Source organism: Nannobrachium achirus (genome assembly GCF_963921795.1).
Source record: "Nannobrachium achirus genome assembly, chromosome: 13".
In the NCBI taxonomy this organism is placed as follows: Eukaryota; Metazoa; Chordata; class Actinopteri; order Myctophiformes; family Myctophidae; genus Nannobrachium; species Nannobrachium achirus.
In genome coordinates, this window is record NC_137833.1 from 55707799 (window position 1) to 55732721 (window position 24923).

General features: G+C 42.8%; 2 protein-coding genes across 2 annotated transcripts in view; one reads left to right on the plus strand and one right to left on the minus strand.

Annotated features, from left to right (window-relative positions):
* The window catches only part of LOC308297082 (transmembrane protein 150A), a 100599-nt gene that overhangs the window by 21604 nt on the left and 54072 nt on the right, over positions 1–24923 (plus strand). Inside the window, exons 3-5 of the mRNA XM_080740484.1 lie at positions 8879–8926; positions 14952–15038; positions 20198–20265. Coding sequence (XP_080596610.1) covers positions 8879–8926; positions 14952–15038; positions 20198–20265 — 203 coding nt within the window. The remainder of the gene's footprint in view (positions 1–8878; positions 8927–14951; positions 15039–20197; positions 20266–24923) is intronic.
* Positions 22093–23499, minus strand: LOC308296716 (calcium uptake protein 1, mitochondrial-like; the record flags this gene model as incomplete). The annotated part of the gene is made up of 1 exon (XM_080740044.1): positions 22093–23499. One exon carries the CDS (start codon positions 23497–23499, stop codon positions 22093–22095), a length of 1407 nt encoding a protein of 468 aa, XP_080596170.1.

Sequence of the window (24923 nt, forward strand, 5' to 3'; positions counted from 1 at the left end):
TTCCATGGGTGTGGACAGGTTTGTTGCAAGGCGTTGCGACTTGTTGCATTGGTGCGGTCTGGCCTTTAGAGGCAGTGAAAATAGAACATCTACAAATGTGAGTTTGTAGATCTGCTATTTTCACTAGTTTGTGTCCCAGGGAAACGTCCACATTTCTCTTTCAGAAGTCATGTGTACACACAGAGCTGGATCCCTGCGAATGGAAAGTGTGTGTTTGTGTGTGAAGAGAGTGTCAATGGTTCTGGCTCAGCAGGCACATGCACACACAGGCACATGCACACACAAGGACAAGGCCCTGTCCTTTTATCGGTCTGTAAAAAGTGCCCTCTCCAGACCATGGATGCAGTTTTTACTATGGTGAAAGAAATGCAAATGCCCTCTTTCCATGCCATACCTGAAGGCAGCATTCAAGAGAATTGCCTTGTCCAAACACCTGAACTTAAATGCAGCATCTTATGTTGAAAGGATTACCTTCTCTCTGTAGAAACTGACTTGACATTTCTTAGTTCAGTGTGGTTTCAAGCACCGAAAATAGCCAACCTCGTGAGCTTGGAGGTCTGCTATTTTCGATATTTTCACCAAAAGGCCATTTTAGAAATTTCAACCCCTGCCTCTCTAACATTCTCTGCACGTCCCTGTGGCTCTGTGTCTGTTGAAATATCAAAGATTTGAGGAAGCTTGTTATGTGAGTAAGAACTGCATCTCATCCTTGAGGTGAAGAGCATAAAGTTTCCTCTTTGCTGAGTTACTGGTGATGAGAACTCAGAGTATTTGCTTTAGGGCTTTATAAATATTTGACCTGAGAAGCATTTGCGTTTTAAAGTAAAACACATTTTGGTATACGAGTGAATCAATAAGTGAGTTTTTTATCAAAATTTCCCATCCACTGGGCCAAGCAAAGCGTTCTGATCGGCTTTGATCTTGGTTGGTGATATGATCAGTACGAACCTGAAAACTGAAGGTTCTGTGTTGCAAAAACAAAATGCGATTAAAATGAGTTAATTTTCTAAATCGCATTAACTTTCTTTAATTAATTCATCAAAATGAATCAGTCCCAGCCCTAATTTGCTTGTCAGTCTTCATTTCATACAGAGAGACATGGTTTGTTTAAAAAGGTCCTCAACCCTTTCTGTCCACAACCCATTTGGCCATTCGGCTTCCTAAACTCATTTTTCAAGGTTTTAAAGAACCAAATACATTTTTGAATATTAATGTTAATATTATCATTAAAATATTGTGTGTAGTACTGCCAATTCCTTTGGGACCCACTGCAATATCCTCACGGCCCGCCAGTGGGTCTCCGCCCACAGGTTAACCACCCATTTAGACCTGGAACGCATTGATACTTTAACCATTATTTTATGCCTTAGATATTGAAAAATAGCAGATCTACAAGCTCACAGCGAGCTTGTAGATCTTGCTATTTTTGGCCGTTTTAAACCGGAAATGGCCATATACTAACTTAAATTGGGATGATTTTTATACTTTTTTGTTGATTTTCCAAATGATGAAGTGACTATTTTTTATAGGCTATTGTGGCAGTCATTGTTCTAATAATTAGTGTGGATTGTCTATATTTGGCTTTTGAAATGCAGATAATGTATAAGCATATAAATAACCACATTTATAATTTAATTCATAATCAAAATCAACAAAAAAGTATCAAGTATCGGTTTAAAACGTCCGTTTTGAATTTAGAAAATTTTAGAAATGGATTCAGCATCCTCAATAACCCCCAAAACCACTCCAATATTGTTCAAATCGTCCAATCAGTTTTTGACATATTGTCCATATAGGTGATTATGCTAATTAAAGCAAATTATGCAAATTGCTCAACATATGCAAGTTAGCATCCGGCAGTTTCTAAATGCTGGCGACCCTTACTCAACATTTCTAACATAAAACATTGGTGTATTCAACATGTCCGGCCGGGTTCACAATGGGGCTCTATGGGCTGGCAAGTAGACTAAAAATGTCTTCTAAAAAACGCATGTTTCTATGTCAGTGGTTCTCAAACATTTTCATGTCAAGGACCCAATTATATATAAAATTGGCCACGACCCCCGTCTCAAAATATTATGTATCGGGACGGGGACCCCCCAGAAGCAAATATTTTGAGTTACAAATGTTCACTTTAAAAAGATATATTCAAAGATTTGCAGAAACGATTTTTTCAAAAATAGTAGATCTGTAAGCTCGCAGAAGCTCACAGCGCAGCACTCGGTGCCGCTTGTATATCTGCTATTTCAATAGCTAAAGTATAAAATAATTCCATGTCTTAATGGGTTAAGAGTGGCTGGTGTACATTCAACCCAAATGGGTTCACTGTATGGGTGCGGGGTGGGGAGTCACGCCACACTGTGCGAGTCTCTGCATGCGAGACCATATGTTTCACATGTTTCATTTGATGTTAGCAGGCAGAAAAACAAGCAACAGGCAGGCAGTTGCATGGAGTTTACATTCAACATTATGTAATATGGTTGTGGTTGTTGTGTCACCTGCAGCATGCATCTGAGTGTTAGGAGCAGTGGTGTCAGTTCAGCAAAAGCTAAGGTATGGCAACATGACTGGTGTCTTGCACACGCGCCTTCGCGCGCATGTGCAAGACACCAGTCATGTTGCCATACCTTAGCAACAGGCATGACGAATTTATTTTAAGAAGTACATTTAATTTTGTTCCCCCTGTAGCAGCTGGCAGCTGCCATACCTTGGCATACCCTCTGGTTAGACGCCTCTGGTTAGGAGGGGAGGGGTTAGGATAGAGGTGAAATTCTGGGATATTGCAAGTGTGGTTGCGCTGACGCGAGACGTGAGGAATTCACCGGGAAATGAACTCTGTCTTACCGTTTATATTAATAATAATAATAACTTAAATGTATCTAGCGCCTTTCAAAAGCCCATGGCGCTTTACAAAAATCCTATACAAACAACTAAACTAAGTGCCATAAGCCTGAGTGAATAAGTGTCTTTTCAAGGCAGCCTTAAAAGAGTCCAGTGTTGGGGCATGGTGAATCTCCAGTGGCAGAGAGCTCCACATAGATAGATAGATAGATACCTTTATTATCCCAAGGGGGAAATTCAGTTGTCCAGTTGTAGCATAGCAGTATATAGTATTTACAAAGTTACAGAGAAGTAAGACAACAGATAGATAAGAGTAAAAGAAAAGAAAATCACACCCGTGTGAACTGAGCGGTGGTCGTGGAGGCTGCGCAACAGCAAAACAAATATATATATACCTGTATATATATATAATAAAAAATATTAAAACAATATTAAACAAAATATTAATAATAAAATGCATGTCACTCAGGCCGCCACTGGTATCCATCCATTGTGTGTGTGTGTGTGTGTGTGTGTGTGTGTGTGTGTGTGTGTGTGTGTGTGTGTGTGTGTGTGTGTGTGTGTGTGTGTGTGTGTGTGTGTGTGTGTGTGTGTGTGTGTGTGTGTGTGTGTGTGTGTGTGTGTGTGTGTGTGTGTGTGTGTGTGTGGGGTCTGGCCTGAACAACAGCGCCCCTCCCTTAACATGTGTGGCCAAAAAAGGTACTGTAGGCTACAGACAGACAGACAGACAGACACGCAGACATACCCACACACACGGCCACGTATAGGAGCGTTGTGACCACCGCTCAAAAAAAGAGTAGTACAGTACCAATAAAGAGAAGGTGCATCAATAGAGGGGGCGAATAATATATAAATATATATACATAAAGTGACTTACAAAAAGAGACCGTAACAGTCAATGCTAGTTAGTGCAACAAGTATCTCACTGACATTGTTAAACAAAGCAGAATACTCAGAAACTACCAACACAACCTACTGTAATAGTGCAAAGTCAAAAATCAGTGCGAAAAAACTAACAAAAAAAGCAGCTCAGAGAAGAAAAAAACATAGGGTGGGGGCTGTCGCCGACAGTCCGCTTCTTCGCACTGGGGACAGAGATTGCTGACCGCAGGGTCCGTGACGGAGTAGGTTTATCGTTGAGGAGGCCAGGGGGTGTCGCACCAAATTCTGGGCCCTGGGTACAAGGATTCACTGCGGGGCCCCCCATGAATGTTCTTCATAGGGGGAGGGGGTCTAACCCATTTAGACTGGGAACAAATTAGTATGTGTTATTTTGTGCTTTAACTATTGAAAAATATCAGATATACAAGCTCACAGCGCGGCACCGAGTGCCGCGCTGCGAGCTTGTAGATCTGCTATTTTTGAAAAATCGTGAAAATGTGTCAGTGGTGCTCAAACCTTTTCATGTGAAAGATCCCCCAAAATGATATGTATTTGGCCACGGACCCCCATCTCAAAATATTTACTTCCACGGACCCACAGAAGCAAAATTTGAGTTACAAATGTTCGCTTAAAAAAATACATATATTACAAAAATTTGCACACATTTTCACAACTTTTCAAAAGTAGTAGATCTACAAGCTCGCACCTGCGCTGTGAACTTGTGCATCTGCTATTTTTTCAATAGTTAAAGTATAAAATAATTCCAGGCCCCTCCACCTTGGGCCCTCGTAACTCAGCCCCACTTTCCCCCCCCCCCCCCCCTTGTGACGCCCCTGGAGGAGGCCTGAGAGGTACTGTGGAGCCAGGGCGTTTTGACACTTGTAGGTGAGAAGGAGTTTGTAGTTGATGCGGTATTTAACAGGAAGCCAGTGCAGTTGTTTACGGGTGAGGGTGATGTGCTGCCAGCAGTAGCGCTTTGGAGGCCGGACGCGACCGGACGCTGTGTGGTCGGAAAAATTCCCACACGGACGCACGGATGGCACCGAACGGTACCCCCCGCGAGAGCCGCGACAACCCCCCACCCCGCGATAACTACAAGCTATACTTTAATCAGTGGCTACTACTTTGCATAACAGGTTTCTAGTGGTGAATGTGTGAGCGTCCTCAAGCCCCCTCTATTCATATGGATATAGCCTACTTTAACACCTAGGTTTCCAGCTGTGACTGCATGTGCATGTGTCGATGTGTGTGTGTCCTCATACATGGCTCCATTACTGTGGTATTTAGTGTTTGAGATTCGTTCAAGGCAAACTTTGTTTCTCTAGCCTACTGCAGAGCTGTATTTTCTAAATGAATTAAAAGAAAGTAGAACATAAAATCTTATGTAACAATGCAAATGTAATCAAGACTAGAAAACTATTGTTTTCCCTCCATTAGATCTGCTGACATCCTTTCTATCTAAATAGCCTCTAGAGGCGCGTGCACGTGACGTCAATAAATTACCCTCCGCCCGGAAAAGAAAATCCCAAAGCACCACTGGCTGCCAGGGCTTGGAGCGGGTGAGAACTCTGGCAGCTGAATTTTTGACATTGGATATTTATTATATCGTTGTTGTCGGGTGGAAACGTGTCCAAAACCGTTCGTTGTGTATTCATCATTTTAAAAAGCAGATCTACAAGCACACAGCGCCTCGCACCATGAGGCGTTGTGTGCTTGTGGATCTGCTATTTTCACTAGTTTTGTGCGGCAGTCTCATATGACGAGGCAGGGCTTAATTCACGAAAAAAAACGTGCAAATGCCGGACAGTCACGATATATTCCTATTTCTGTTGTGCAGCCTTACAACCAGAATAACATCTCTCAAAAAGTTTACAACCATGACCGTTCAAGTGGTTAAATATCTGAAAACACAATCCAAAATACACTGATGATGGTGCTGTCAAACGGTTAAATTGAAATCTATGAAAAGGTTGTGGGGGTCCCTGCTTAATTTCTCTCTCAACTAAGGGGTCCTTGGCCTGAAAACGTTGAAGACCCTTGGACTAGACTACTGGGGTCTCGGGGACCTCCAGAAGGTTGGTCTCATGTGGAGGACAGCTGTGTGTTTATTTCAGGGCTTTATACTTTGCAGAGAGAGAGAGAGAGAGAGGGAGAGAGAAGCCGGAAGTTTAGGATGCTACTCGTTGTCATGGTGACGGTCTTAATTGCTGTTTAGCCTGTTGGTGACCCCCAGGCTGCTGCTGTCTCCAGCGTCGGCAGATCTTTGCGAGAGAAATTAGCAACCAGGTCTGAAAACGAGACCACAACTGTTTGAAAATAGCAGAACTACAAGCTCACAACGCATCACGTTGCGTTGTTGTTGTTGCAACTCTTGTATGGTGGGACCCTGTCAGAACATATTTTCAGATGGGGGTCTTTTGTCTGTAGACCAGGGGTCTTCAACAGGGGGTCCGGGACCCCTAGGGGGTCCTCAGAGTTATTACAGGGGGGGCCGCCAAATCTTTGTGATTGATCATTCTTTTAAATTACAACATCAACTTGAACCCCTTGCATCTTTATTCTGAGGAGAACTTTAGCCAAAAACAGCAGATCTACAAGCTCGAGGCGTTGAGAGCTTGTAGATCGGCTATTTTCGGCAAATAGGTTTGGTGTAGAGGGGAAAAAGAGCAGACCAAGTACAAATCCAACATAGACTGATGACAGTGCTGTCAAACAAGTCTATGAATCTATCTATGAAATCGATGAAAATCTGCATCACACATTCATACAATATATGGGGGTCCCTGCTTCATCTCTCTCTCGGCTAAGGGGTCCTTGGCCTGAAAACTTTGAAGACCCCTGCTGTAGACAAATCATTGTGGGGGTCCTTGACATGAAAATGTCACGACTGGTTTAAAAAAATAAAAAAAAAGAGTAACTATGCTATGGAAACAAGCCCCCCCAAATAACGCAACCCGCGACTACCAATATTTTACAAGCAACTTTACAGAAAAAACAAGCCCAGAGTCGCTTATAATAAGCTGTGTTTGTGTGTGTGATGAATGGATCTTGGTACATCTCCTTCCACTACTAATTACTTCTCCTCTGAAGTCCTGTTGCTCTGGGTCCCCCAGGCTCTGGGTCCCCCAGTGCTCTATACCGGGTTCCCATGGTCATGAAATTCTTGGAACTATTTTTAAATTAGACAAATATTTTTCCAGTACGGGAAAAGTTTTTGAATTGATCAAGGGTCCTGGAAGGTCCTGGAAACATATTTGGCTAAGTGGTTTTTCGCCAAACAGTCGTGATTGCAGCCTTTTTTTTTTGCTACTGTACACTGCCTGTCTTTGGGCCTTGCACATAGGAGTAAGAGACTTGTTATTTGGGCTGAATGGTTGTTGTATAGGCCTGGAAATTGGGTTAAATATTCTGGAAAAGTTTTGGAAATTGATTGGTTAAAATGTGTGGGAACCCTGTGACTATACCAAGCCCCCTGCTTTTGTCCTTTTACACTAAATATCTATGCCACTCAACGCGTTGTGAGATCGTCTATTTATGGGCAAAGAGATTAGGCACGGACAGGAAAAAGCAGGTTTGAGTGGCTTGTAAGATGTGTGTCACTGACCGATCTCCCAAAAAACAAGGAACAAAGTGTGTCCCTCATCGGTTCAATACGGGACACGTCTTTTAGTTTCCAGATAAGGGGGCGACTCTTTGTGTTTCACAGGACGGTTGGCAACCCTTATCTGTTCTGCTCCCAGCGGTCGTTCACTTCTACTGGGGTGGGGACCCACCTGGTCACCGACCTCACGTCAAGTCACCTTTTTATTTGTGTAGCACATTATAAAAGCAACAGAAGTTGACCCAAAGTGCTCGGTGACCCGACTGAATAAACACACAGTGTGTGTCACTCGGTTCCTCCGGGTTTTGGGTTTAGGTGACCTTCTTCCACACAGGACAGTCCCAACAGGTCCACGTGTCACAGTCTGAGTACTCCCATGTGTATTTCCAAGCATGTTCCTGAATTATTTAAGTCAGGGGTCTTCAACGTTTTCAGGCCAAGGACCCCTTAGTTGAGAGAGAGATGAAGCAGGGACCCCCACATCCTTATCATAGATTCCATATAATTTCAATGTTTGGCAGCACAATCATTAGTGTATTTTGGATTCATGTCAATTTGTGTTTTCAGATATTTAAACACTTGAACCGTCAATACTTAATAAACTTGACCTTTCAGTATGTACTGTGTATTTAGTCTGCTCTTTTTCCCCTCTGCCACAAAGCTCTTTTCCAAAAATAGCCGATCTACAAGCAGATCGTCTATTTTTGGCTAAAGTTCACGGAATATGGATACATCATATGGATATATAATTATATAATATAAAAAAGAGAAAAAAGTGTTCTATCACTCAAAGATTTGGAGGACCCCCTGTAGTAACCCTGAGGACCCCTAGGGGTCCCGGACCCCCTGTTGAAGACCCATGATTTAAGTATTAATCACTTAACCCAGATGAGAAGTGAGCACCCCCTTACCTTAGCACCACCCCCTTGTTTCCCCTATCCTGTACATATAGTGTTTTTATAACTGCGATATTATTGAATGTTTTCTTTGCTTGCTATGTATTATGTCCATGAATTAAATACTGAGGGCTTCCAACGTAAAATGTCTTATTTGGGATGTTCCTTTTAGGCAGGGTGTTTAAAGGAGTAGTTCACCCCTAAAATGACTTTTTTTCTATTGATTACTCATGCCATGGAGAGTAGAGTTCAATAATATTTTTTGGTTTTTGTCACATTCCTAAGACAAAAATTTTATTCGAGTAAATTTACCCCCATTGATTCTGGATGGTGACCCGTTTCGAAACGGGTCACCATCCAGAAACAATGGGGGTAAATTTACTGTTATCAAATTTTTGTCTTAGGAATTCGACAAAAAACTAAAAATATTATTGAACTCTACTCTCCATGGCATGAGTAATCAATAGAAAAAAAGTCATTTTAGGGGTGAACTACTCCTTTAACTGTACTTGTACTGTACTACATTTCAATTGTATTGACTATACTTGTATTGTTCTCCATTTTTGTCTAATAAAATAATCAATCAGTCAATCAATCAATCAATCAAAAACCTTAGTCAACAGTGTAATAAAAGATTGTTTCTTCTTTTCTATTCCAGGTATGCCATGGCCCTCTACAACCAGCACGTCTGCCCTGTGGATAACTGGTATGTTACTAAATCTGAAAATAAACGAATTATACCTCTGAATAATCACATGTTCACTAGGTCCACTGATATTTCCTTCTACACCCAATATCTTAACGTGACACATTGTGAGCTTTGTAGATTGTCTATTTCTGCCAGATGTTTGTTCAAGAGTGGTGTTTCTCAAACTTTCACATTTCAAGGTCTCCTTCCCCTTAACGCACAACTTTGTTTTTTTACAACAAGGGTTCATGTTTTAAATTGTAATTAGAGAAAATAAAAGATGATTGTTTTTATTTTTACATAATAATAATAATATCGTTTTAGCCATTTTAGCGATTTTGATTTCAATGGGCAGGGGCATGTGTACAAGTGTTTAAATATGTATTTTTAGACAAAATAAGATGGCGATTTTTTATTACTATTTACAGTAACACTAATAGCCCCCATAACTCATCTGCTCATGAAAGAGTGTGATGCAACTTGGGAATGGGAAGGGGGAGGTAACAACTCAGTTAACAACTCACCGTGGTGTAGTTTCCTAAAGTCAGAAAACCACAACATTACGTCACTCACCGCTTTGAGTAGCAACTCACCTCTCACCCTGACAGTAACATGTCATTAGGTCGAACACCCTTTGGATCGACCACCAAACTCTAACCCAAACCCTAATCCTAAACTCAGTAAAACTATGCCTAACTCTAACCCTAACCCTAAACCTAACCTCAGTAACCATGACGCGGGTGATTATCTAACCTGCCGACGCTGTTCGACCCAACGGGAGTTCGACCTATGGGGCAGTCCCCACCCTGACATCACCTAGTTCAGGGGTGGGCAACTTTGATGATGGAGAGGGCCACTATATTTCCACATTCAATTCAGAGGGCCACATTGCATAATATTGGGCAAAACCTCTCATATCTGTTTTTATCGTAAAATGTATGCCCTACTTCATCATTCTATATCACACAAAAGTAGCAAAAATAGATGATCTACAATCTCAATACGCGTTGCAGTGCGACGCATTTTGAGCTTGTAGATCTTCTATTTTTGCTATGTTTTAATTGGAATCCTAAGTAAGACATTCTTTTTATTTAATTTCAAATGCATTTAGTTATACTTATGTTAATTGTATGGACTAAAATACCAATGAGTAGTAATTAAAGCGGGTCATGTTTGCATGTTTGGAATTGTAACGGCTGAAATCAATAATATATCAGTATTCTGATATCAACCTGTGGGCCACATTAAGTGAAGGTGGGGGCCGCATGTGGCCCCCGAGATGCCAGTTGCCCATGTATGCATGTATGTATGAGTTACTTACCTCACTCACCTGAATGAGCCCCTAGACCCTCCATACTTTGTAAATCAGACTTGAATTTCACTGTATTTCGCGCATTCTTTGTTGATCTAAATCATATCTCTTCACCAGAAATAGCCGATCTACAAGTTGTGAGCTTGTACATCGGCTATTTTTGGTGAATATTCCACTCAGAATAGGTATGCTGTGGTTCAAGTGGTTAAACCACTTACAGTACATGTACAGTATGTAGCAACATATTTGTTTTGTAGGCTAATTTCTGATTTAGCCCTATTCTATAGGTTAGGCCTAAATGGGTTAAAATCTCTCCTAATCTCTCAAGTTCACCTTGTGACAAACTGTATCTTAAGGGGGGAAGATTTACATATTTACTTGGTGTAATATGACAAAAAGGTTTGAGAACCCTGCTACACTGACGAAAACTAAATAAAAACTAAGCTATGGTGACTAAAACTAAGACTAAATATATTGACAATTTTGTCTACAAAATAAAAACTAGACTGAACACATTAGGGAGGGACTAGTGGAGAAGAGAGTCATTTTATGTTTGGTTGCTCTCAGGTGTTGCACACTGAAAATAGCAGATCTACAAGCTCACAACGCGTCGCAGCGTGAGCTTGTAGATCGGCCGCTATTCCATCAAGGCCTGCCAAAATACATCTTATGATATTTAGATATTTAGTATAAAACCTTTCAAGTGACTAAATTATGACTAAAACTTAAATCAGAATGCTGTCAAAAACAACACCGCCCTGCTATAAGACTACTGTACCTTTGGTTTGTTCATATTCTGAGGTTAAAAAGTCGTCTTTCATTTGTCAACCAATAAGCTCTACGATAGATTAGATTAGATGATAATGAGTTGCATACTAATGCATTTGACATTTGCAAAATGGTTAAGCTGGCCGTGACGGTACCTGAACTGAACCCAGGGCCCATGATCTATTTCTGGCCAAGCTGGAGTTAATCGATAAAAACTGGAGCTACTGTTTTACTACAGCCGATTCTTAGAAACTGACAAAGACACCAAGTGATTCCTACTGGAATTTTACTTAAGGTCCGTGGAAAAAAAGATTGTTTTGGCCAAAACGAGATCTCTTCTTGTGCTAAAAAAGTTGGGAACCACTGTTCTACACTCATCATTTTCTTTCTTTTCAAATCTTTTTATTCATTTTTAAAGAGAAATGAGCCCAGAGCCAGAGGCGGGTAAACAGTCTCAGGTGCATACATCTTGTCATAAACAATATAACAGCAAATATCAATGCATATATTATGAGAGTGAAAAAACCCATCCCCTTTCCCCCCTCCCCCCCACCCTCAATCCCCAGGACGGTTGCACAACAGAGTTTCATTAAAAACACAATTAAATTAAAGTTTGAATACAGAAAAGAGAAAGAGAAGATAAGGGAGGCAGAATAGATAATCAAGGTTTGCTGTGTGTTGGGTTGGTCAGAGCAGGTAAGCGCCACAATATGCCATTTGAGTATTGTGGTAGAATGCCATAAAAGGGCCCCAAGTCTTGCAAAATTGAGAACCTCAGCATCTCCAGTTCCAGACAGGTCATCACACTGTGAACAGGGCTGCGAATCTTTGGGTATCCCACGATTCGATTCTTTCAAATCCAAACGATTTGATTCAGAAACGATTATTTTCTGATTTAAAAACAATTCTCGATTCAAAACAATTCTCGATTCAAAACGATTCGCGATTCAATTCATAGGATATCAGGATCTGAGTACATTTACATAGCTTTTATAATTGTAAAGGTTTTATCAACTTGTAAACACACAAAGGTAACTCCAAGACAACATGTCTGATTTATTTATGCTTGCACACATTCTTTTAACTTGTACAAACACAACATAATATCTAATAAAAAATCATAAAATAAAATAATCATATTATCTAATAAATAATATCTAATAAAAAATAGATTTTTGGAAAATGAGAATCGATTATGAATCTTACCATGTTAGAAATTTGATTCGAATTCAAATCGATTTTTTCCTGCACCCCTAAACGTGAAGCCATTGATCTAGCACGGGCGGGGCTACACTCATCATTTTCAATTAATGTCAACAGTTATACAGAGAAATCCAGAGAAGAAGATAGAGAAATACCCAGCTTCTACACCCACAGTAGCATTGTCCAGAATCTCCGCAGCCGCCTTCGTAAACATTTTGTTGAAAGGCATTCTGGGAGACCAAACACTAACTGAAGTGGACCGAGAAGTTGAGGGAAACATGGTCACTAAAAAAAAGAAGAAAAAAAAAAGTACTCAATTACACTCACTCTGGAATTATGTTTTAACGTCATGGATTCCTGATAAATATTGTCCATTATTTATGGGAGGTTTGCCAAGGCTGCAATGATTACTATTTCTTAATTGGAAAGCGTTTATTCCAAATGCCCGTGCCCGAGTACGATGTATGTTTTCCAAAAGTCCATAAATCATGTTCTGACCGGTCGGACCGCTCGCTGTGGTCAAACTTTCCCACTGACAGTGAAGCGGAACATTGGTGTTGGTCAGTTCCTCCCTTTCACAACAAACAGAAACACAACAAGAACAGCCGTTTATTAACCCATTTAGAACGGGTACACATTTTGTGTTTCATTATTTTATGCTTTAACTATTGAAAAATAGCAGATATACAAGCTCACAGCGCGGCACCGAGTGCCGCGCTGCGAGCTTGTAGATCTGCTATTTTTTAAAAATCGTGAAAATTAGAATTTTGACCCGATTCTATAAGTGTCTTTTGAATCCTTCTAAGATTTTTGGAAAAAACCCATGTTTCTATGTCAGCAATCTGGCCAGCCATCGTCAAAGAAAAGGTCCTTTTCACTTAACTGGAGCTAAGTTAGTCTGTTCTTGGGAGACTACTATGTCAGTGGTGCTCAAACATTTTCATGTGAAGGACCCCCAAAATGCTATTCATTTGGCCACGGACCCCCATCTCAAAATATCTAGTTCCAGGGACCACCCAGAAGCAAAATTTGAGTTACAAACGTTCGCTTAGAAAATACATATATTCAAAGATTTGCACACATTTTCACGACTTTTTCAAAAATAGCAGATCTACAAGCTCGCAGCGCGGCACTCGGTGCCGCACTGCGAGCTTGTATATCTGCTATTTTTCCCTGGTTAAAGCATTCAATAATTCTAGGCCTAAATGGGTTTTAAATGTGCCGTCGCTGTCGGGTGGAAACCTTGTACGCCCAAAACGGTGACTTTTTGAATGATTATTAAAAAGAAAAAAGAAGGAAAATTGTGAGTAGTAGTCAATCTGCTATTTTCACAACTTTTGTGCGACTCTCTTGTATGATGATTATGACGACATTAACTCGTTAAAACCGGAAGAAAATGTCATTTTAGATTTTGTGCGATGTCTATTCAAAAATAGCAGACATACAAGCTCACTGTGCGGCACGAAAAGACACGCTGCAAGCTTGTACACATGCCATCTTTTGAACATTAAAAAAATAAATCTTGAAAGTGTGATAACTAAAGATCTTAGAAGACATTTTGTAGAATCAGCCTCAGAAGAGTTAGGGAAAATGTATGCCCATATTGGAACAGTTGTGGACACAAAACTACCATGATTGTCGCTACTCTTGACTCAGCTAACCCCTGAAAATTCACAAATGCAGTGTAAAACATCACATTTCTCTTACCAAAATGTCCTGCTGTGATCATTTACCAAGGAATACTTTGCCTTCTGAATAGTGAATGAGCCTCAAGACCTCATTGAAATTGTTCACCAAGGTGTTATCAATTTATAGGCAAACTTGTATGAATATATTCCAAACTATGTAAACTCTACAGATGTTTTAGTGAGAGCAGTGCTGTAATATTAGTAATGTTAAAGTATAGGGTGAAAAATGATAAAAACAATTAACAATAAGTAGTAATAATACTGTAATATGAGTAATGTATGGATGAAAAGTACAATGACAGCCGATTACTATGCTGTAGGACTACTGTAACAATAATCAACAAATAAATTGTAGTTTGATTTGGTCTCTATTGATTTATTGACATTTATTGACAGCTGTTCAGAGGTGAACACCTTTTGCCCCCGCCGGCAGGGGCAATGGGCTTCAAGAGGTTAGACAATGATTTTACAACACACTACATGAGTAGTCAAAAAATTGAGGAAACACACAGAAAACAGACACATTTACTATCTATAAGGCCACACCTCATTGAACAACAATATTGTCATGATGAACAAACAAAATTGCAAAGAAAAGGCCATGTCTTTAAAACAAGACAAAAATTGTTTCCTAGTGGCTTTGGAGAGAAATCTATCCAAAATAATTTGTCCACACTGAAAGTAGACAAAATCTATTGGTACGACCATGATGGGCCGCATAGACATGCTGCAGGGGCCACATGCGGCCCACGGGCCGCAGGTTGAATAGCGATGTCTTAAATGGTTAATGCAGAGGCGTCAATTGGGTATGGCAAGGTATGGCAGCCGCAATACCTTGGCTACAGGGGAAAAAAAAAGAAAATGTATTTCTTTAAAGAAATTCATCATGCCTGTTTTTAAGGTATGGCAACATGACTGGTGTCTTGCACGCGCACCAGTCATGATGCCATACCTTAGCTTTTGTTAAACTGATGCCACTGGGTTAATGTAACAAACTAAAACAAAAAGACACGATATATATATACTTATATATATAGTTTAATATAAAGTGTGTGTGCCTCCTTTCCCCCAGGCTCTACAACCAGTCATGTGAGGAAGACCTGTACCTGCAGAGCGGGTCGACGCTGTGCTGTACCCTGGACAACGTACCACTTATCAGGTCAGCGTGATCTCCAAACATTCCTCCCTTCCTCCCTCTGTCCATCCCTCCGCCTTTCCTCTATCTCTCTCTCTCTCCCTCTATCTCTATCTCCTCCCACTAGGGATGGGTATCGTTCACCTTTGAATCGATACGATACCTTTTTCGATACCTATACACATACTTTTTACAGATAGGCTATTGAAACTGTTGAAGTTTTATTATTATTATTATTATTATTATTATTATTATTACCCTTATTGTTCAAAAGTATCGAAACGAGGTATCGTTCGTTTTTACGTGAACCGATACTCGATAGTATCGACATCATGGATCGATACCATTAAAAGTATCGCAGACGATACCCATCCCTACCTCCCACCCCCCCAAAAAAATGGTATTTGAACTGGGGACCCCCACCTTGGGACCCTCAGGTCTAGCTGTCTTGTTTTCTCTCAAACAGGAATGCCCTGTCATTGTCTTCCTGTGACCCTTCTGCCACCCTGCTGACAGAGAAGCCAGTGAGCTTGAAGTAGACAGTTCCTGTGTGTGTGTGTGTGTGTGTGTGTGTGTGTGTGTGTGTGTGTGTGTGTGTGTGTGTGTGTGTGTGTGTGTGTGTGTGTGTGTGTGTGTGTGTGTGTGTGTGTGTGTGTGTGTGTGTGTGTGTGTGTGTGTGTGTGTGTGTGTGTGTGTGTGTGTGTGTGTGTGTGCATGCGTGCGTGTTTTCTCAAAATAACTTGTGGCTTTGAGATTTCCTGCCTGCCACCGTGGCAGTGTAGTGTAGCCGGGAGACAGAGAAAGCACGGGTCTGCACTTGCCCTGCGCACACACACACACACACACACACACACACACACACACACACACACACACACACACACACACACTCACTCACACACGACGGAGGAATTCCCCATAAAAGAGGGGTCATCTTACATTGGAGGACAGGAACGTGCAGAGAATGTTAGAGAGGCAGGGGCTGAAATTTCTAAAAGGGCCTTTTGGTGAATATATTGAAAATAGCAGACCTCCAAGCTCACAACGCGTCGCGCTGCGACGCGTTGTGAGCTTGGGGGTCGGCTATTTTCGATGCTTGACTTCTACACTGCAGAGGGTAATTCTTTCAACATAAGATGCTGCATTCAAGTTCAGGAGAGTTTGGACAAGGCAATTCTCTTGAATGCTGCCTTCAGGTATGGCATGGAAAAGATGGCATCTTTTCCATGCCATTTACAAATTTCCATGCCATTTACTTAAATATTTATATGCGATTAAACATGCGATTCATTTCGATTAATTCATTACAAAGCCTCTGATTAATTAGATTAATTGTTTTAATTGAGTCCCAGCCCTATAAAAACACATTCATGGTCTTGAGAGGGCACTTTTTACAGATGGATAAAAGGCCAGGGGCTCAAGCCCCCTTTGATGTCTATGTGTGCACGTTGGAGGAGAAATGGAGCGGCTCCCTCCTTCCCTCTTTGTTTGGTTCTTAGACGCGCTGAGCTTTGAACATCAAAGCCTTGCCGTGAACAGAGTAAATACCCAGGTTTACACTAGACATGCAGGGAAGGTACCTGTAGGCTGTTGGAACAACTCGTATTAGGATAATAATACCATGATTCCTGCTTATTAAGCCGCGGATGCTCTTCATGGCGGTTCGCACACGATGTGTTGTGTGTTTACACACACACACCCTGAAGTGTGTCTTAAACTAAAGTGTGTCTGTGTGTTGAACAGTGGTGGGAAAAGTAGTCACATTTTTACTTAAAGGCCCGCCGTCAGCCCCGAAATAATAGTATGATACAGTAGGTCACGTGGTCTCTCTGAAAACAGTCTGAAACAGTTTGAAACTCATGTCACAGTGTAATCTGCCCCTCGCTCCCCAACAACAGCTGACCAGTACACTAAGTAGTCTAAGTACAGTCAATACATTTTATTGGCTTATAATTGCACATTCCCACAATGACATCATAAAATATTAACTCATATTTTAAGATGACTTTTTAAAGTGACAGTACCCCTTTAGGTGACAGTATCCCTTTAAGTAAAAGTATCAATACTGCAATGAAATGTATGAAATATCTGCAAAGTAACTACTGTAGTAACTACATTTTTCTAATAATTGCAGTGGAGTAAAAGTACAATATTTGGATCCGGGATGTAGTGGAGTAGAAGTAAGAATACTGGAAATTGGAAATACTCAAGTAAAATACAAATACCTCAAAATTGTACTTATCATTAGCATTGATGCGTGTGTGTGCGTGTGTGCGTGTGTGCGTGCGTGCGTGCGTGCGTGCATGCAAGTGAGTGAGTGAGTGAGTGAGTGAGTGTACGTGTACTCTGGACCATGCGTGTGCGTGTGTGTACGTGTACGTGTACGTGTGTGTGTGTGTGACCAGTCAGCTGAGACAGCTTTGTGGCTGTAGAAAGGCAGCCAAACCTGCCGTCAGGGACACACTTAAACTTCCCATGGCTCCACCGGAGTCAGCGTAGAGTAGGTGAAAGGTCACAGGACTCCCTCTTCCTAAAACCCTAACCTTTTAACTTCACAAAAACTAAGCCTAACCCTGTCCTTAACCCTAAAAACCACGCTAACCTGGGCCAAACGAGAGAAAGGTCACAGACTGGATGGATTGATTGATTTTTGATTGATTGATTGAAGACTTTATTAGAAGTTTGCATAAGAAAAGGTACAGTTTCATGACGGTACAGTTCACTGATGAACTCAGGAGAGTTCAGGATGACTGGAGAGTGTTTTTTTGCAGGTATTTCAGTCTGAGTTTATCAAAAAAGCAACTGGGTTAAGCACCGTCGGTCTGACCAGTTTAACATTCACCAGGTTAGCATTCACCTGCGTCGACAGCTAGGTTAGCATTTCACCAGGTTAGCATTCACCAGTGTTAGTTTTACTGAGGGTTAGGGTTAGGGGTTAACCGTTAATTAGGTTTAGGTGTATGCGTGTATCTCCGTCCCCCCGACTTTCGTCACCTCAAGCTTCTGCTGCCTTAACCCAGTTGCTTTTTTGATGCACTCGGACTGAAAGACCTGCAAAAAACTCTCTCCCGATGGATGACAGGAGTCTTGCAATGCATTCTGGGAGTGTGCACGGCACTCTACAGGTGCACATGGAAGGAAATCATTGAACTCACACACACGCGCAAGAGGGCAATACAAACATGTCCATGTGTCTTAAAGGAATGAGAGAATCCAAGGCGCTCGACAAAGAAGATGAAATGTCTTGTCATTCCATTGGCAAATTCTGTACATGGAACACATTCCAGCGTCTAACCTTCTACGCCAAGTTACAGACCATTGTATCCTCGTTGTTGGGTGGAAACCTTGTATGTCCAAAACCTACTTCTTTTTGTTATTATGATTTTTGTTTATGATTTAAACTAGTGAAACTAGCAGATTGTGTGCTTGTAGATCAGCTATTTTCACTCGTTTTGTGCGACAGTCTCGTGTGATGAAGCAGGGCTTTACTTTACGAAAAGAAACATACAAATTTGAAACTTGGAGACACGAGGTTTCTGCCCGACAATGACGATATACTCGGTTGACCGGAGTCCCACAGGGCTCTATACTACAGGTACTGTAGGTAGTATAGTGGCTTTTTCTGTTTTGACGCTACATACATATATTTACTGAAAAGAAAAATATATCGTCGTTGTCGGGTGGAAACCTCGTATCTCCAAGTTTCAAATTTGTACATTCTTTCGCAAAGTAAAGCCCTGCTTCATCATACAAGGCCGTCGCACAAAAGTAGTGAAAACAGCAGATCTACAAGCACACAACGCCTTGCGCTGCGAGGCGTTGTGTGCTTGTAGATCGGCTGTTTTCACTAGTTTGAATCATTTTTAAAATGATAAATGCAAAACGAACGGTTTTGGACATACAAGGTTTTCATCGGACAGCGACGATATATAGATGCTACTATACGGATTGTGGGGTTTAAGTGGTTAAGCGTTCATTACATGTATGGGCTCATTGGGCTGGGACTCTCTGCAGTAGGCTGGATGCCAAAATGTCAGTTCTCATTTGAAATGAATCATGTTCTATGTATGGAGCCTGCCAATGAAATAAAGACATTTAATCTTTTAACCCTTGAAGTTGATTCGCCTAAGAAATATTCATCATACCCTGCACCGAAGAGTGCATTCTTCTTCTTCTTCTTCTTCTTTATCATCATCATCTCCTCCTCCTCCTCTCTATTATTTGCGACCGAAGGTCGCAGTTTACTATGAGAAATGTCACAGCTTGTCCGCGTGTAGACGTGTACACATTTTTACGGTCTATGGGTTTGCCGCTCTGACATCGTGCTCTGATGTCACTGTGATGTCCGGTACATCTTGTCCACGTATCTGTGTATCTCTGAAGGCCACGCCTGACACTGTGGTTCCCCTGACACATCACTGTGACATCACAGGTGTTATCACAGGTGACATATGTAAAAGTCCATATATGGGTATTCCCCAGAATCCCTTTTATGCCCATATATGAAGATCCCTGATGTCATCGATAATACATCACTGGCCAGAAGGCCAAGAAATGGCCCATATCTGTGTGGCTGGTTCAGATAGGGATCTCCATGTATGGGCATAAAATATATTGTATGTTGTGATGTCATGGGAACAGATTCCCTTTTAATGCCCATATATGGAGATCCCTGATGTCATCAATATTAAGCCCATATCTAACAGGACTTCATATGGGAATGCCCATATATGGAGGAAGACAGCCCATATCTGTGCGGCTGGTTCAGACAGGGATCTCCATGTATGGGCATAAAAGATATTGTACGGTGTGATGTCATGGGAACAGATTCCCTTTTACGACCATATATGAAGATCCCTGATGTCATCAATATTAAGCCCATATCTAACAGGACTTCATATGGGAATGCCCATATATGGAGGAAGACAGCCCATATCTGTGCGGCTGGTTCAGACAGGGATCTCCATGTATGGGCATAAAAGGGATGTACTATATGCAGTAGATGGAACTCCCTATACAGTATGGGTAACCGGTCCGATATACATAACTGGCCAGATGGCCAAGAATTGGCACGACCTAGGTCACCCTGAGGTGTCTTACTAGTACATAATATCCATGCATGTTGTGTGTAAATGTGTTTTTATTCATTTGTGTGTGGTGTGTGTGTGTGTCTCTCTCTACAGTAAGTGTGGGACTCTGCCTCCTGAAAGCTGCTTTTTCAGTCTCATCTGCAGCACCGGATCCTTCATGGGTAAGATGAGTCTGTCTATCTATAAGGCTGTGTTGGTGTGTGGCTGTCTGTCTGTGTGTCTGGAGCGATGTATATTGCGACCGTATGAAAACCGGCACATCCTATCCGTACGTCCTTCCACCCTTCCTTCCGTAACGTCTCAATGTCTATAGCTGACCTCAGTGTAAGCTGACCTGTTGTGACATCACGGTGGCTCAGGGGTAGATAAACCGTCATTAGAACACAGAGGGTTCCCGAAGGGTTCCCAGTTCGAAGAGTCCTTGAGCAAGACTCTAAACCCCTGGTTGCTCCCGGTGAGCAGGTTGGTGCCTTGCATGGTTTCCTCCGCCATCGGTGTATGAATGTGTGCGTGAATGGGTGAATGTAATGCACAATTTATGTAAAGCGCCTTGTTGACCCATATTTGGCAATGCTTGTGACATCACATTGTTTTGACATCACACTGTCGACCCATATTTGGCAATGCCCATTTACGGACACTCCCAGATGATGCCCTGTTAGGGAAACCACACTAATATAATCCCTCTTATGCACATATAAGAAGATCCCTGATGTCATCATGTTAAGCCCATATCTGGGGATGCTAATATATATACATATTGTGTCAGTCTAACTAACCAGTGTGGCTTCCCCGACACGAGTCACACTTGCAAATGAATTCCTTCCTTTACCCTTGTATGCCCTAATATGGAGAATGGAGATAGCTTGGAATGCCCATAATATATGAGCATATTCTGTGAGTCTTATGTGGTCTATAACATAAGACATCTATGTCAGAAGTCAGTCATATCCATTTTGAGGAAAATATTTTGTCCACATTTTGTCCAATTTAAACAACCAACTGCAACTTGAATCACACTTGCAAATGAATTCCATCCTGTGCGAATTTCATCCTGAACGACCTCAGGCAGTGCGCCGTGGATCTAGGGCTGTCACAATTACGACATTTTACATGACGATTAATTTTCACTCAAATAATTGTGTTTTTGTCATTGACAATTACATTTCTGTTTGGCTTTTAGGCTTTGAAGTTGCACATGGTAGCTTGTAAGTCAACTTTATACTTAGAAGCTCTTATACTACAAGCTCACAATGTGTCGCGATGCGACGCGTTGTGAGCTTGTAGATCTGCTATTTCCACTATTTTTTACTTTTAAAAAAAATTAAAAACGGACAGTCTCTAGGTAGAGTATGTTACAATACAACTCCCTGCTCTTCTATCCACCTGTTTCCGCGAGAATTTACTGTAGCATTATCTGCGGGACACTTCCGGTTAACAGCAGACATACAAGCTCACGTCGCGTCGCAGATGCAACCGTTGTGAGCTTGTAGATCACTCTCGGCTGTGGCGCCGGAAGCTGCCTGCACATTCTGTGCAATGCATGATGGGATGTTGGAAAGTTGTGGATAGAGATGTAGAAATTCAGTGCTGACGTAGGATCACTACTGGTTGACAGTTGGCATCTCTCCTGGCCTAGCGGGTGTTCCGTCTTAGCTCAGTGGTACAAAGTTAATCTGGGCCGGAGACTTGGGTTTGAATCCCGGGAAAGACTTAATTATTTGGGATTGCAGCTTTTAACACACATTTTTACACTCTCTAATGTCAAATAAGCGCTCAGGATTTTATAGTCTTCTCAAGATATGCTGCCCCGGGCAGCATCAGCGTGCTTGAAGAAATACGTTTGCAAAGCTCTAAAAACCACAATGACATGCGTGCATATTGATTTATGCTGATCACAATTGCAGTCTTGACGAGTTCCTTGCATTCATTCTCTATTTATAAGTCCAGTAGGCGGGAGGTTGGAATTCTGATTTATCCCCCCGTCTCTACTGCGTCTTGGGCGTGGCACACTTCCACATGGCGCGCACCAGCCGAGCGAAGCCCATGTCCTTGGGCTTCTCCAGACCGCGCGTCAACCGCTGCTTCATGATGGCGACGAACTCCTTGTTGCTCAGCTCGCCGTTCCCGTCGCGGTCGAAGAGAGCGAAGACCACGTCGCACACGTGGTCCGACAGCTCCACCTTGGCCACGGTGCGAGCTAGCCGCTTCATCGTGGCTTTGCTTACGGACGCTCCGGCCATGCGGTAGAAGCTCAGCGCCGTGTCCACGTCGTTCATGTTCTTCAGAAACGCGAAGAAGTTCTCCACTTCCTCGAACGAGACGCCCTGCGCGTCCTTGAACGTCTTCTTCAGGCCCTTCTGCGTCACTTTGAGCTTACGGGACTGGACGCCGCTGTACACCAGCAGCATGCCTCCGAACTGCCTCTCTGTGATCCTACCGTCCACCGGGTCGTTCCTCTCGAACTCCAGTTTGAGCACGTCGTGCTGCAGTTTCCTTTGGAACTCCAGGAAGCCGCTGACAGTGAGCTTGCCCTTAAGGTCGGCTCCAAAGAAATACATGGTGAGTGCAGAGCGTCTGAGTGTCTTCCGGGTGGCGGAGCGGTCTCGGTGTCGCGTGCCCGTGCCGGACTGAGAGCGGATGATGCTCTGGACCTGCTCGAACTCCTCCAGATCCACCTCTCCGTCGCCGTTCAAATCGAACATCTTGAAGGCAATCGCAAAGTTCCTCTGGGGAGTGGAGAGCACGGTGGTGAGGAAAATGTAATCGGAGAAGGAGATGAGGCCGCATTCTCCCAGCGTGTAGAAGATGCTGTCCTCGTCCGCAAACTTCTCCCTCTCCTGAGTGACCTTCCTGCCGTCGTAGCGCTTCACCTGAAACTGATCCAGACCCAAGTTCTCCGGCTGCTTCTCGTTGGGCGTGATGGAGCGCACGAAGTCCTGGGGCGTCATGTAGACCTCGGCGTCTCCGTGCTCGCCGATGACCTTCAGCGTGGCGAAGTAGCGGAAGATCTTTTCCGGGGTGGAGTAGGCCCTTATCCTGTTCTCATACTCCATCACTGTGCGGTCACGAAATCCAGAGCGTGGTGTCTTCTTCTTTGTGTCTCCCTCCTCCTCCCCTCCACTGCTGCTGGATTCCACCGGTTTCTCGGACTCGGCACCAGACTCGGCCGCGTCTTTTGCAACCTCCGCCGGCTCCGTGGACGGCCCTGTATCGGCATGCGCTCTGCTCCAGAGTAGTCCGGCACTAGCAGACACCCCTGTCACCCTGGCCAGAGCCGTTAGCATCTGACTCCGGCGGCCAGCCCCCCCGCCCCGCAACGTCCCGCCGTGGTAGCGCCGGGAAGCCTGCGCCAGGCCCACCAAGGCCGCCGCCAATGCCCGCAGGCGGTACATCGTCGAGGTTCCACCGCAAAGGCGTCCCTGCAGTTTTCAGTCCACAATGACGGGTTCTTTGACGTTTACAGATGTGTTTTTCCCCACTTTCCCTCTGCAAGAAGCTCTCCACCAAACGTTTGTCGCAACTTTAGAATGGAAGTCGATGGTGCACTGACCGGGGCTGAAACCATGCCCACATCATAGATACGTCATATATGAGTGTCACACTGGTCACATGAGGTCACACATCCACTTTGGAGCCACGCTGTTCCCTGAACACAATTGGAGGTTGATACTGGTCACTACACAAGTACACGTGTACACTTGTATTTTTGCAACATTTCATTATCGTAACACATCTTCCCAGCCAGTGCCAATAAACACGTGTGTCTGATATACACACATGATGACATCACTTATACTAAACAGTGCCCAAATTTGGAGATACTGTAACTGACATCACTGATACCGCCACTGTCGAGCCATGGTAACACCCGCATGCTGAAGCAATGCCCACATTTGGAGATGATTGACATCACTGGCATCACTGACATCAGCGGCTGTTACCGCCATGGTAACAGCTGCATGCTGAAAAAGTTCCCAAATTTGGAGATGAGTCCAACATAACTACTGAGACTCCTACATTCATATACTGTGCACACCCCATAATAACCCAAGCTGCACATCATTCAGAGCACATATGTTTGAACGGGCAAGGACTAGGAGAAGACTGTGTGTGTGTGTGTGTGTGTGTGTGTGTGTGTGTGTGTGTGTGTGTGTGTGTGTGTGTGTGTGTGTGTGTGTGTGTGTGTGTGTGTGTGTGTGTGTGTGTGTGTGTGTGTGTGTGTGTGTGTCCGTGCGCAGACTGCGCACGCGTGTGCGTCTAAATGTACCGTTCTTTGTTAGATGATGGCAGGAGCCATTTTTGTCTGCCCAATTTTAAGTTAATGTTTCCCAGCTGTAGCCCAGTGCAGCTTGGGTTGTGTGTGTGTGTGTGTGTGTGTGTGTGTGTGTGTGTGTGTGTGTGTGTGTGTGTGTCGTGCACATGTGTTTTTATTCCTAGCAGCTGGGTGGGCCCGGTGGGTAGCAGGACACAGGCCAAGGATAACCCTACGTGTGTGTATCTTGGAGCAGTGGTTCTCTGTTCAGGTCAAAGACCCCCAGATTGATACCACAGCACAGACCCCCCCATTTGAGGTTTGAGGTTTTTTTTTAGCCAGGGACCCCCATACTAGAAGATCTTAGTGGTTAGATTAGATTTGGTACATGATATCAAAACTGTCTATTACGTATGATCTGAATAGTCATTCTCAGTGCTTAATTTTGTATATTTTTCATCAAATAGAATGTATTTATTTAACCATATTAGCCCCAGAAAGCTAGACCAAATAACATCATAAGGGCTACTTTTTCCACATCAAATAGAGCATTGAATAATCAAG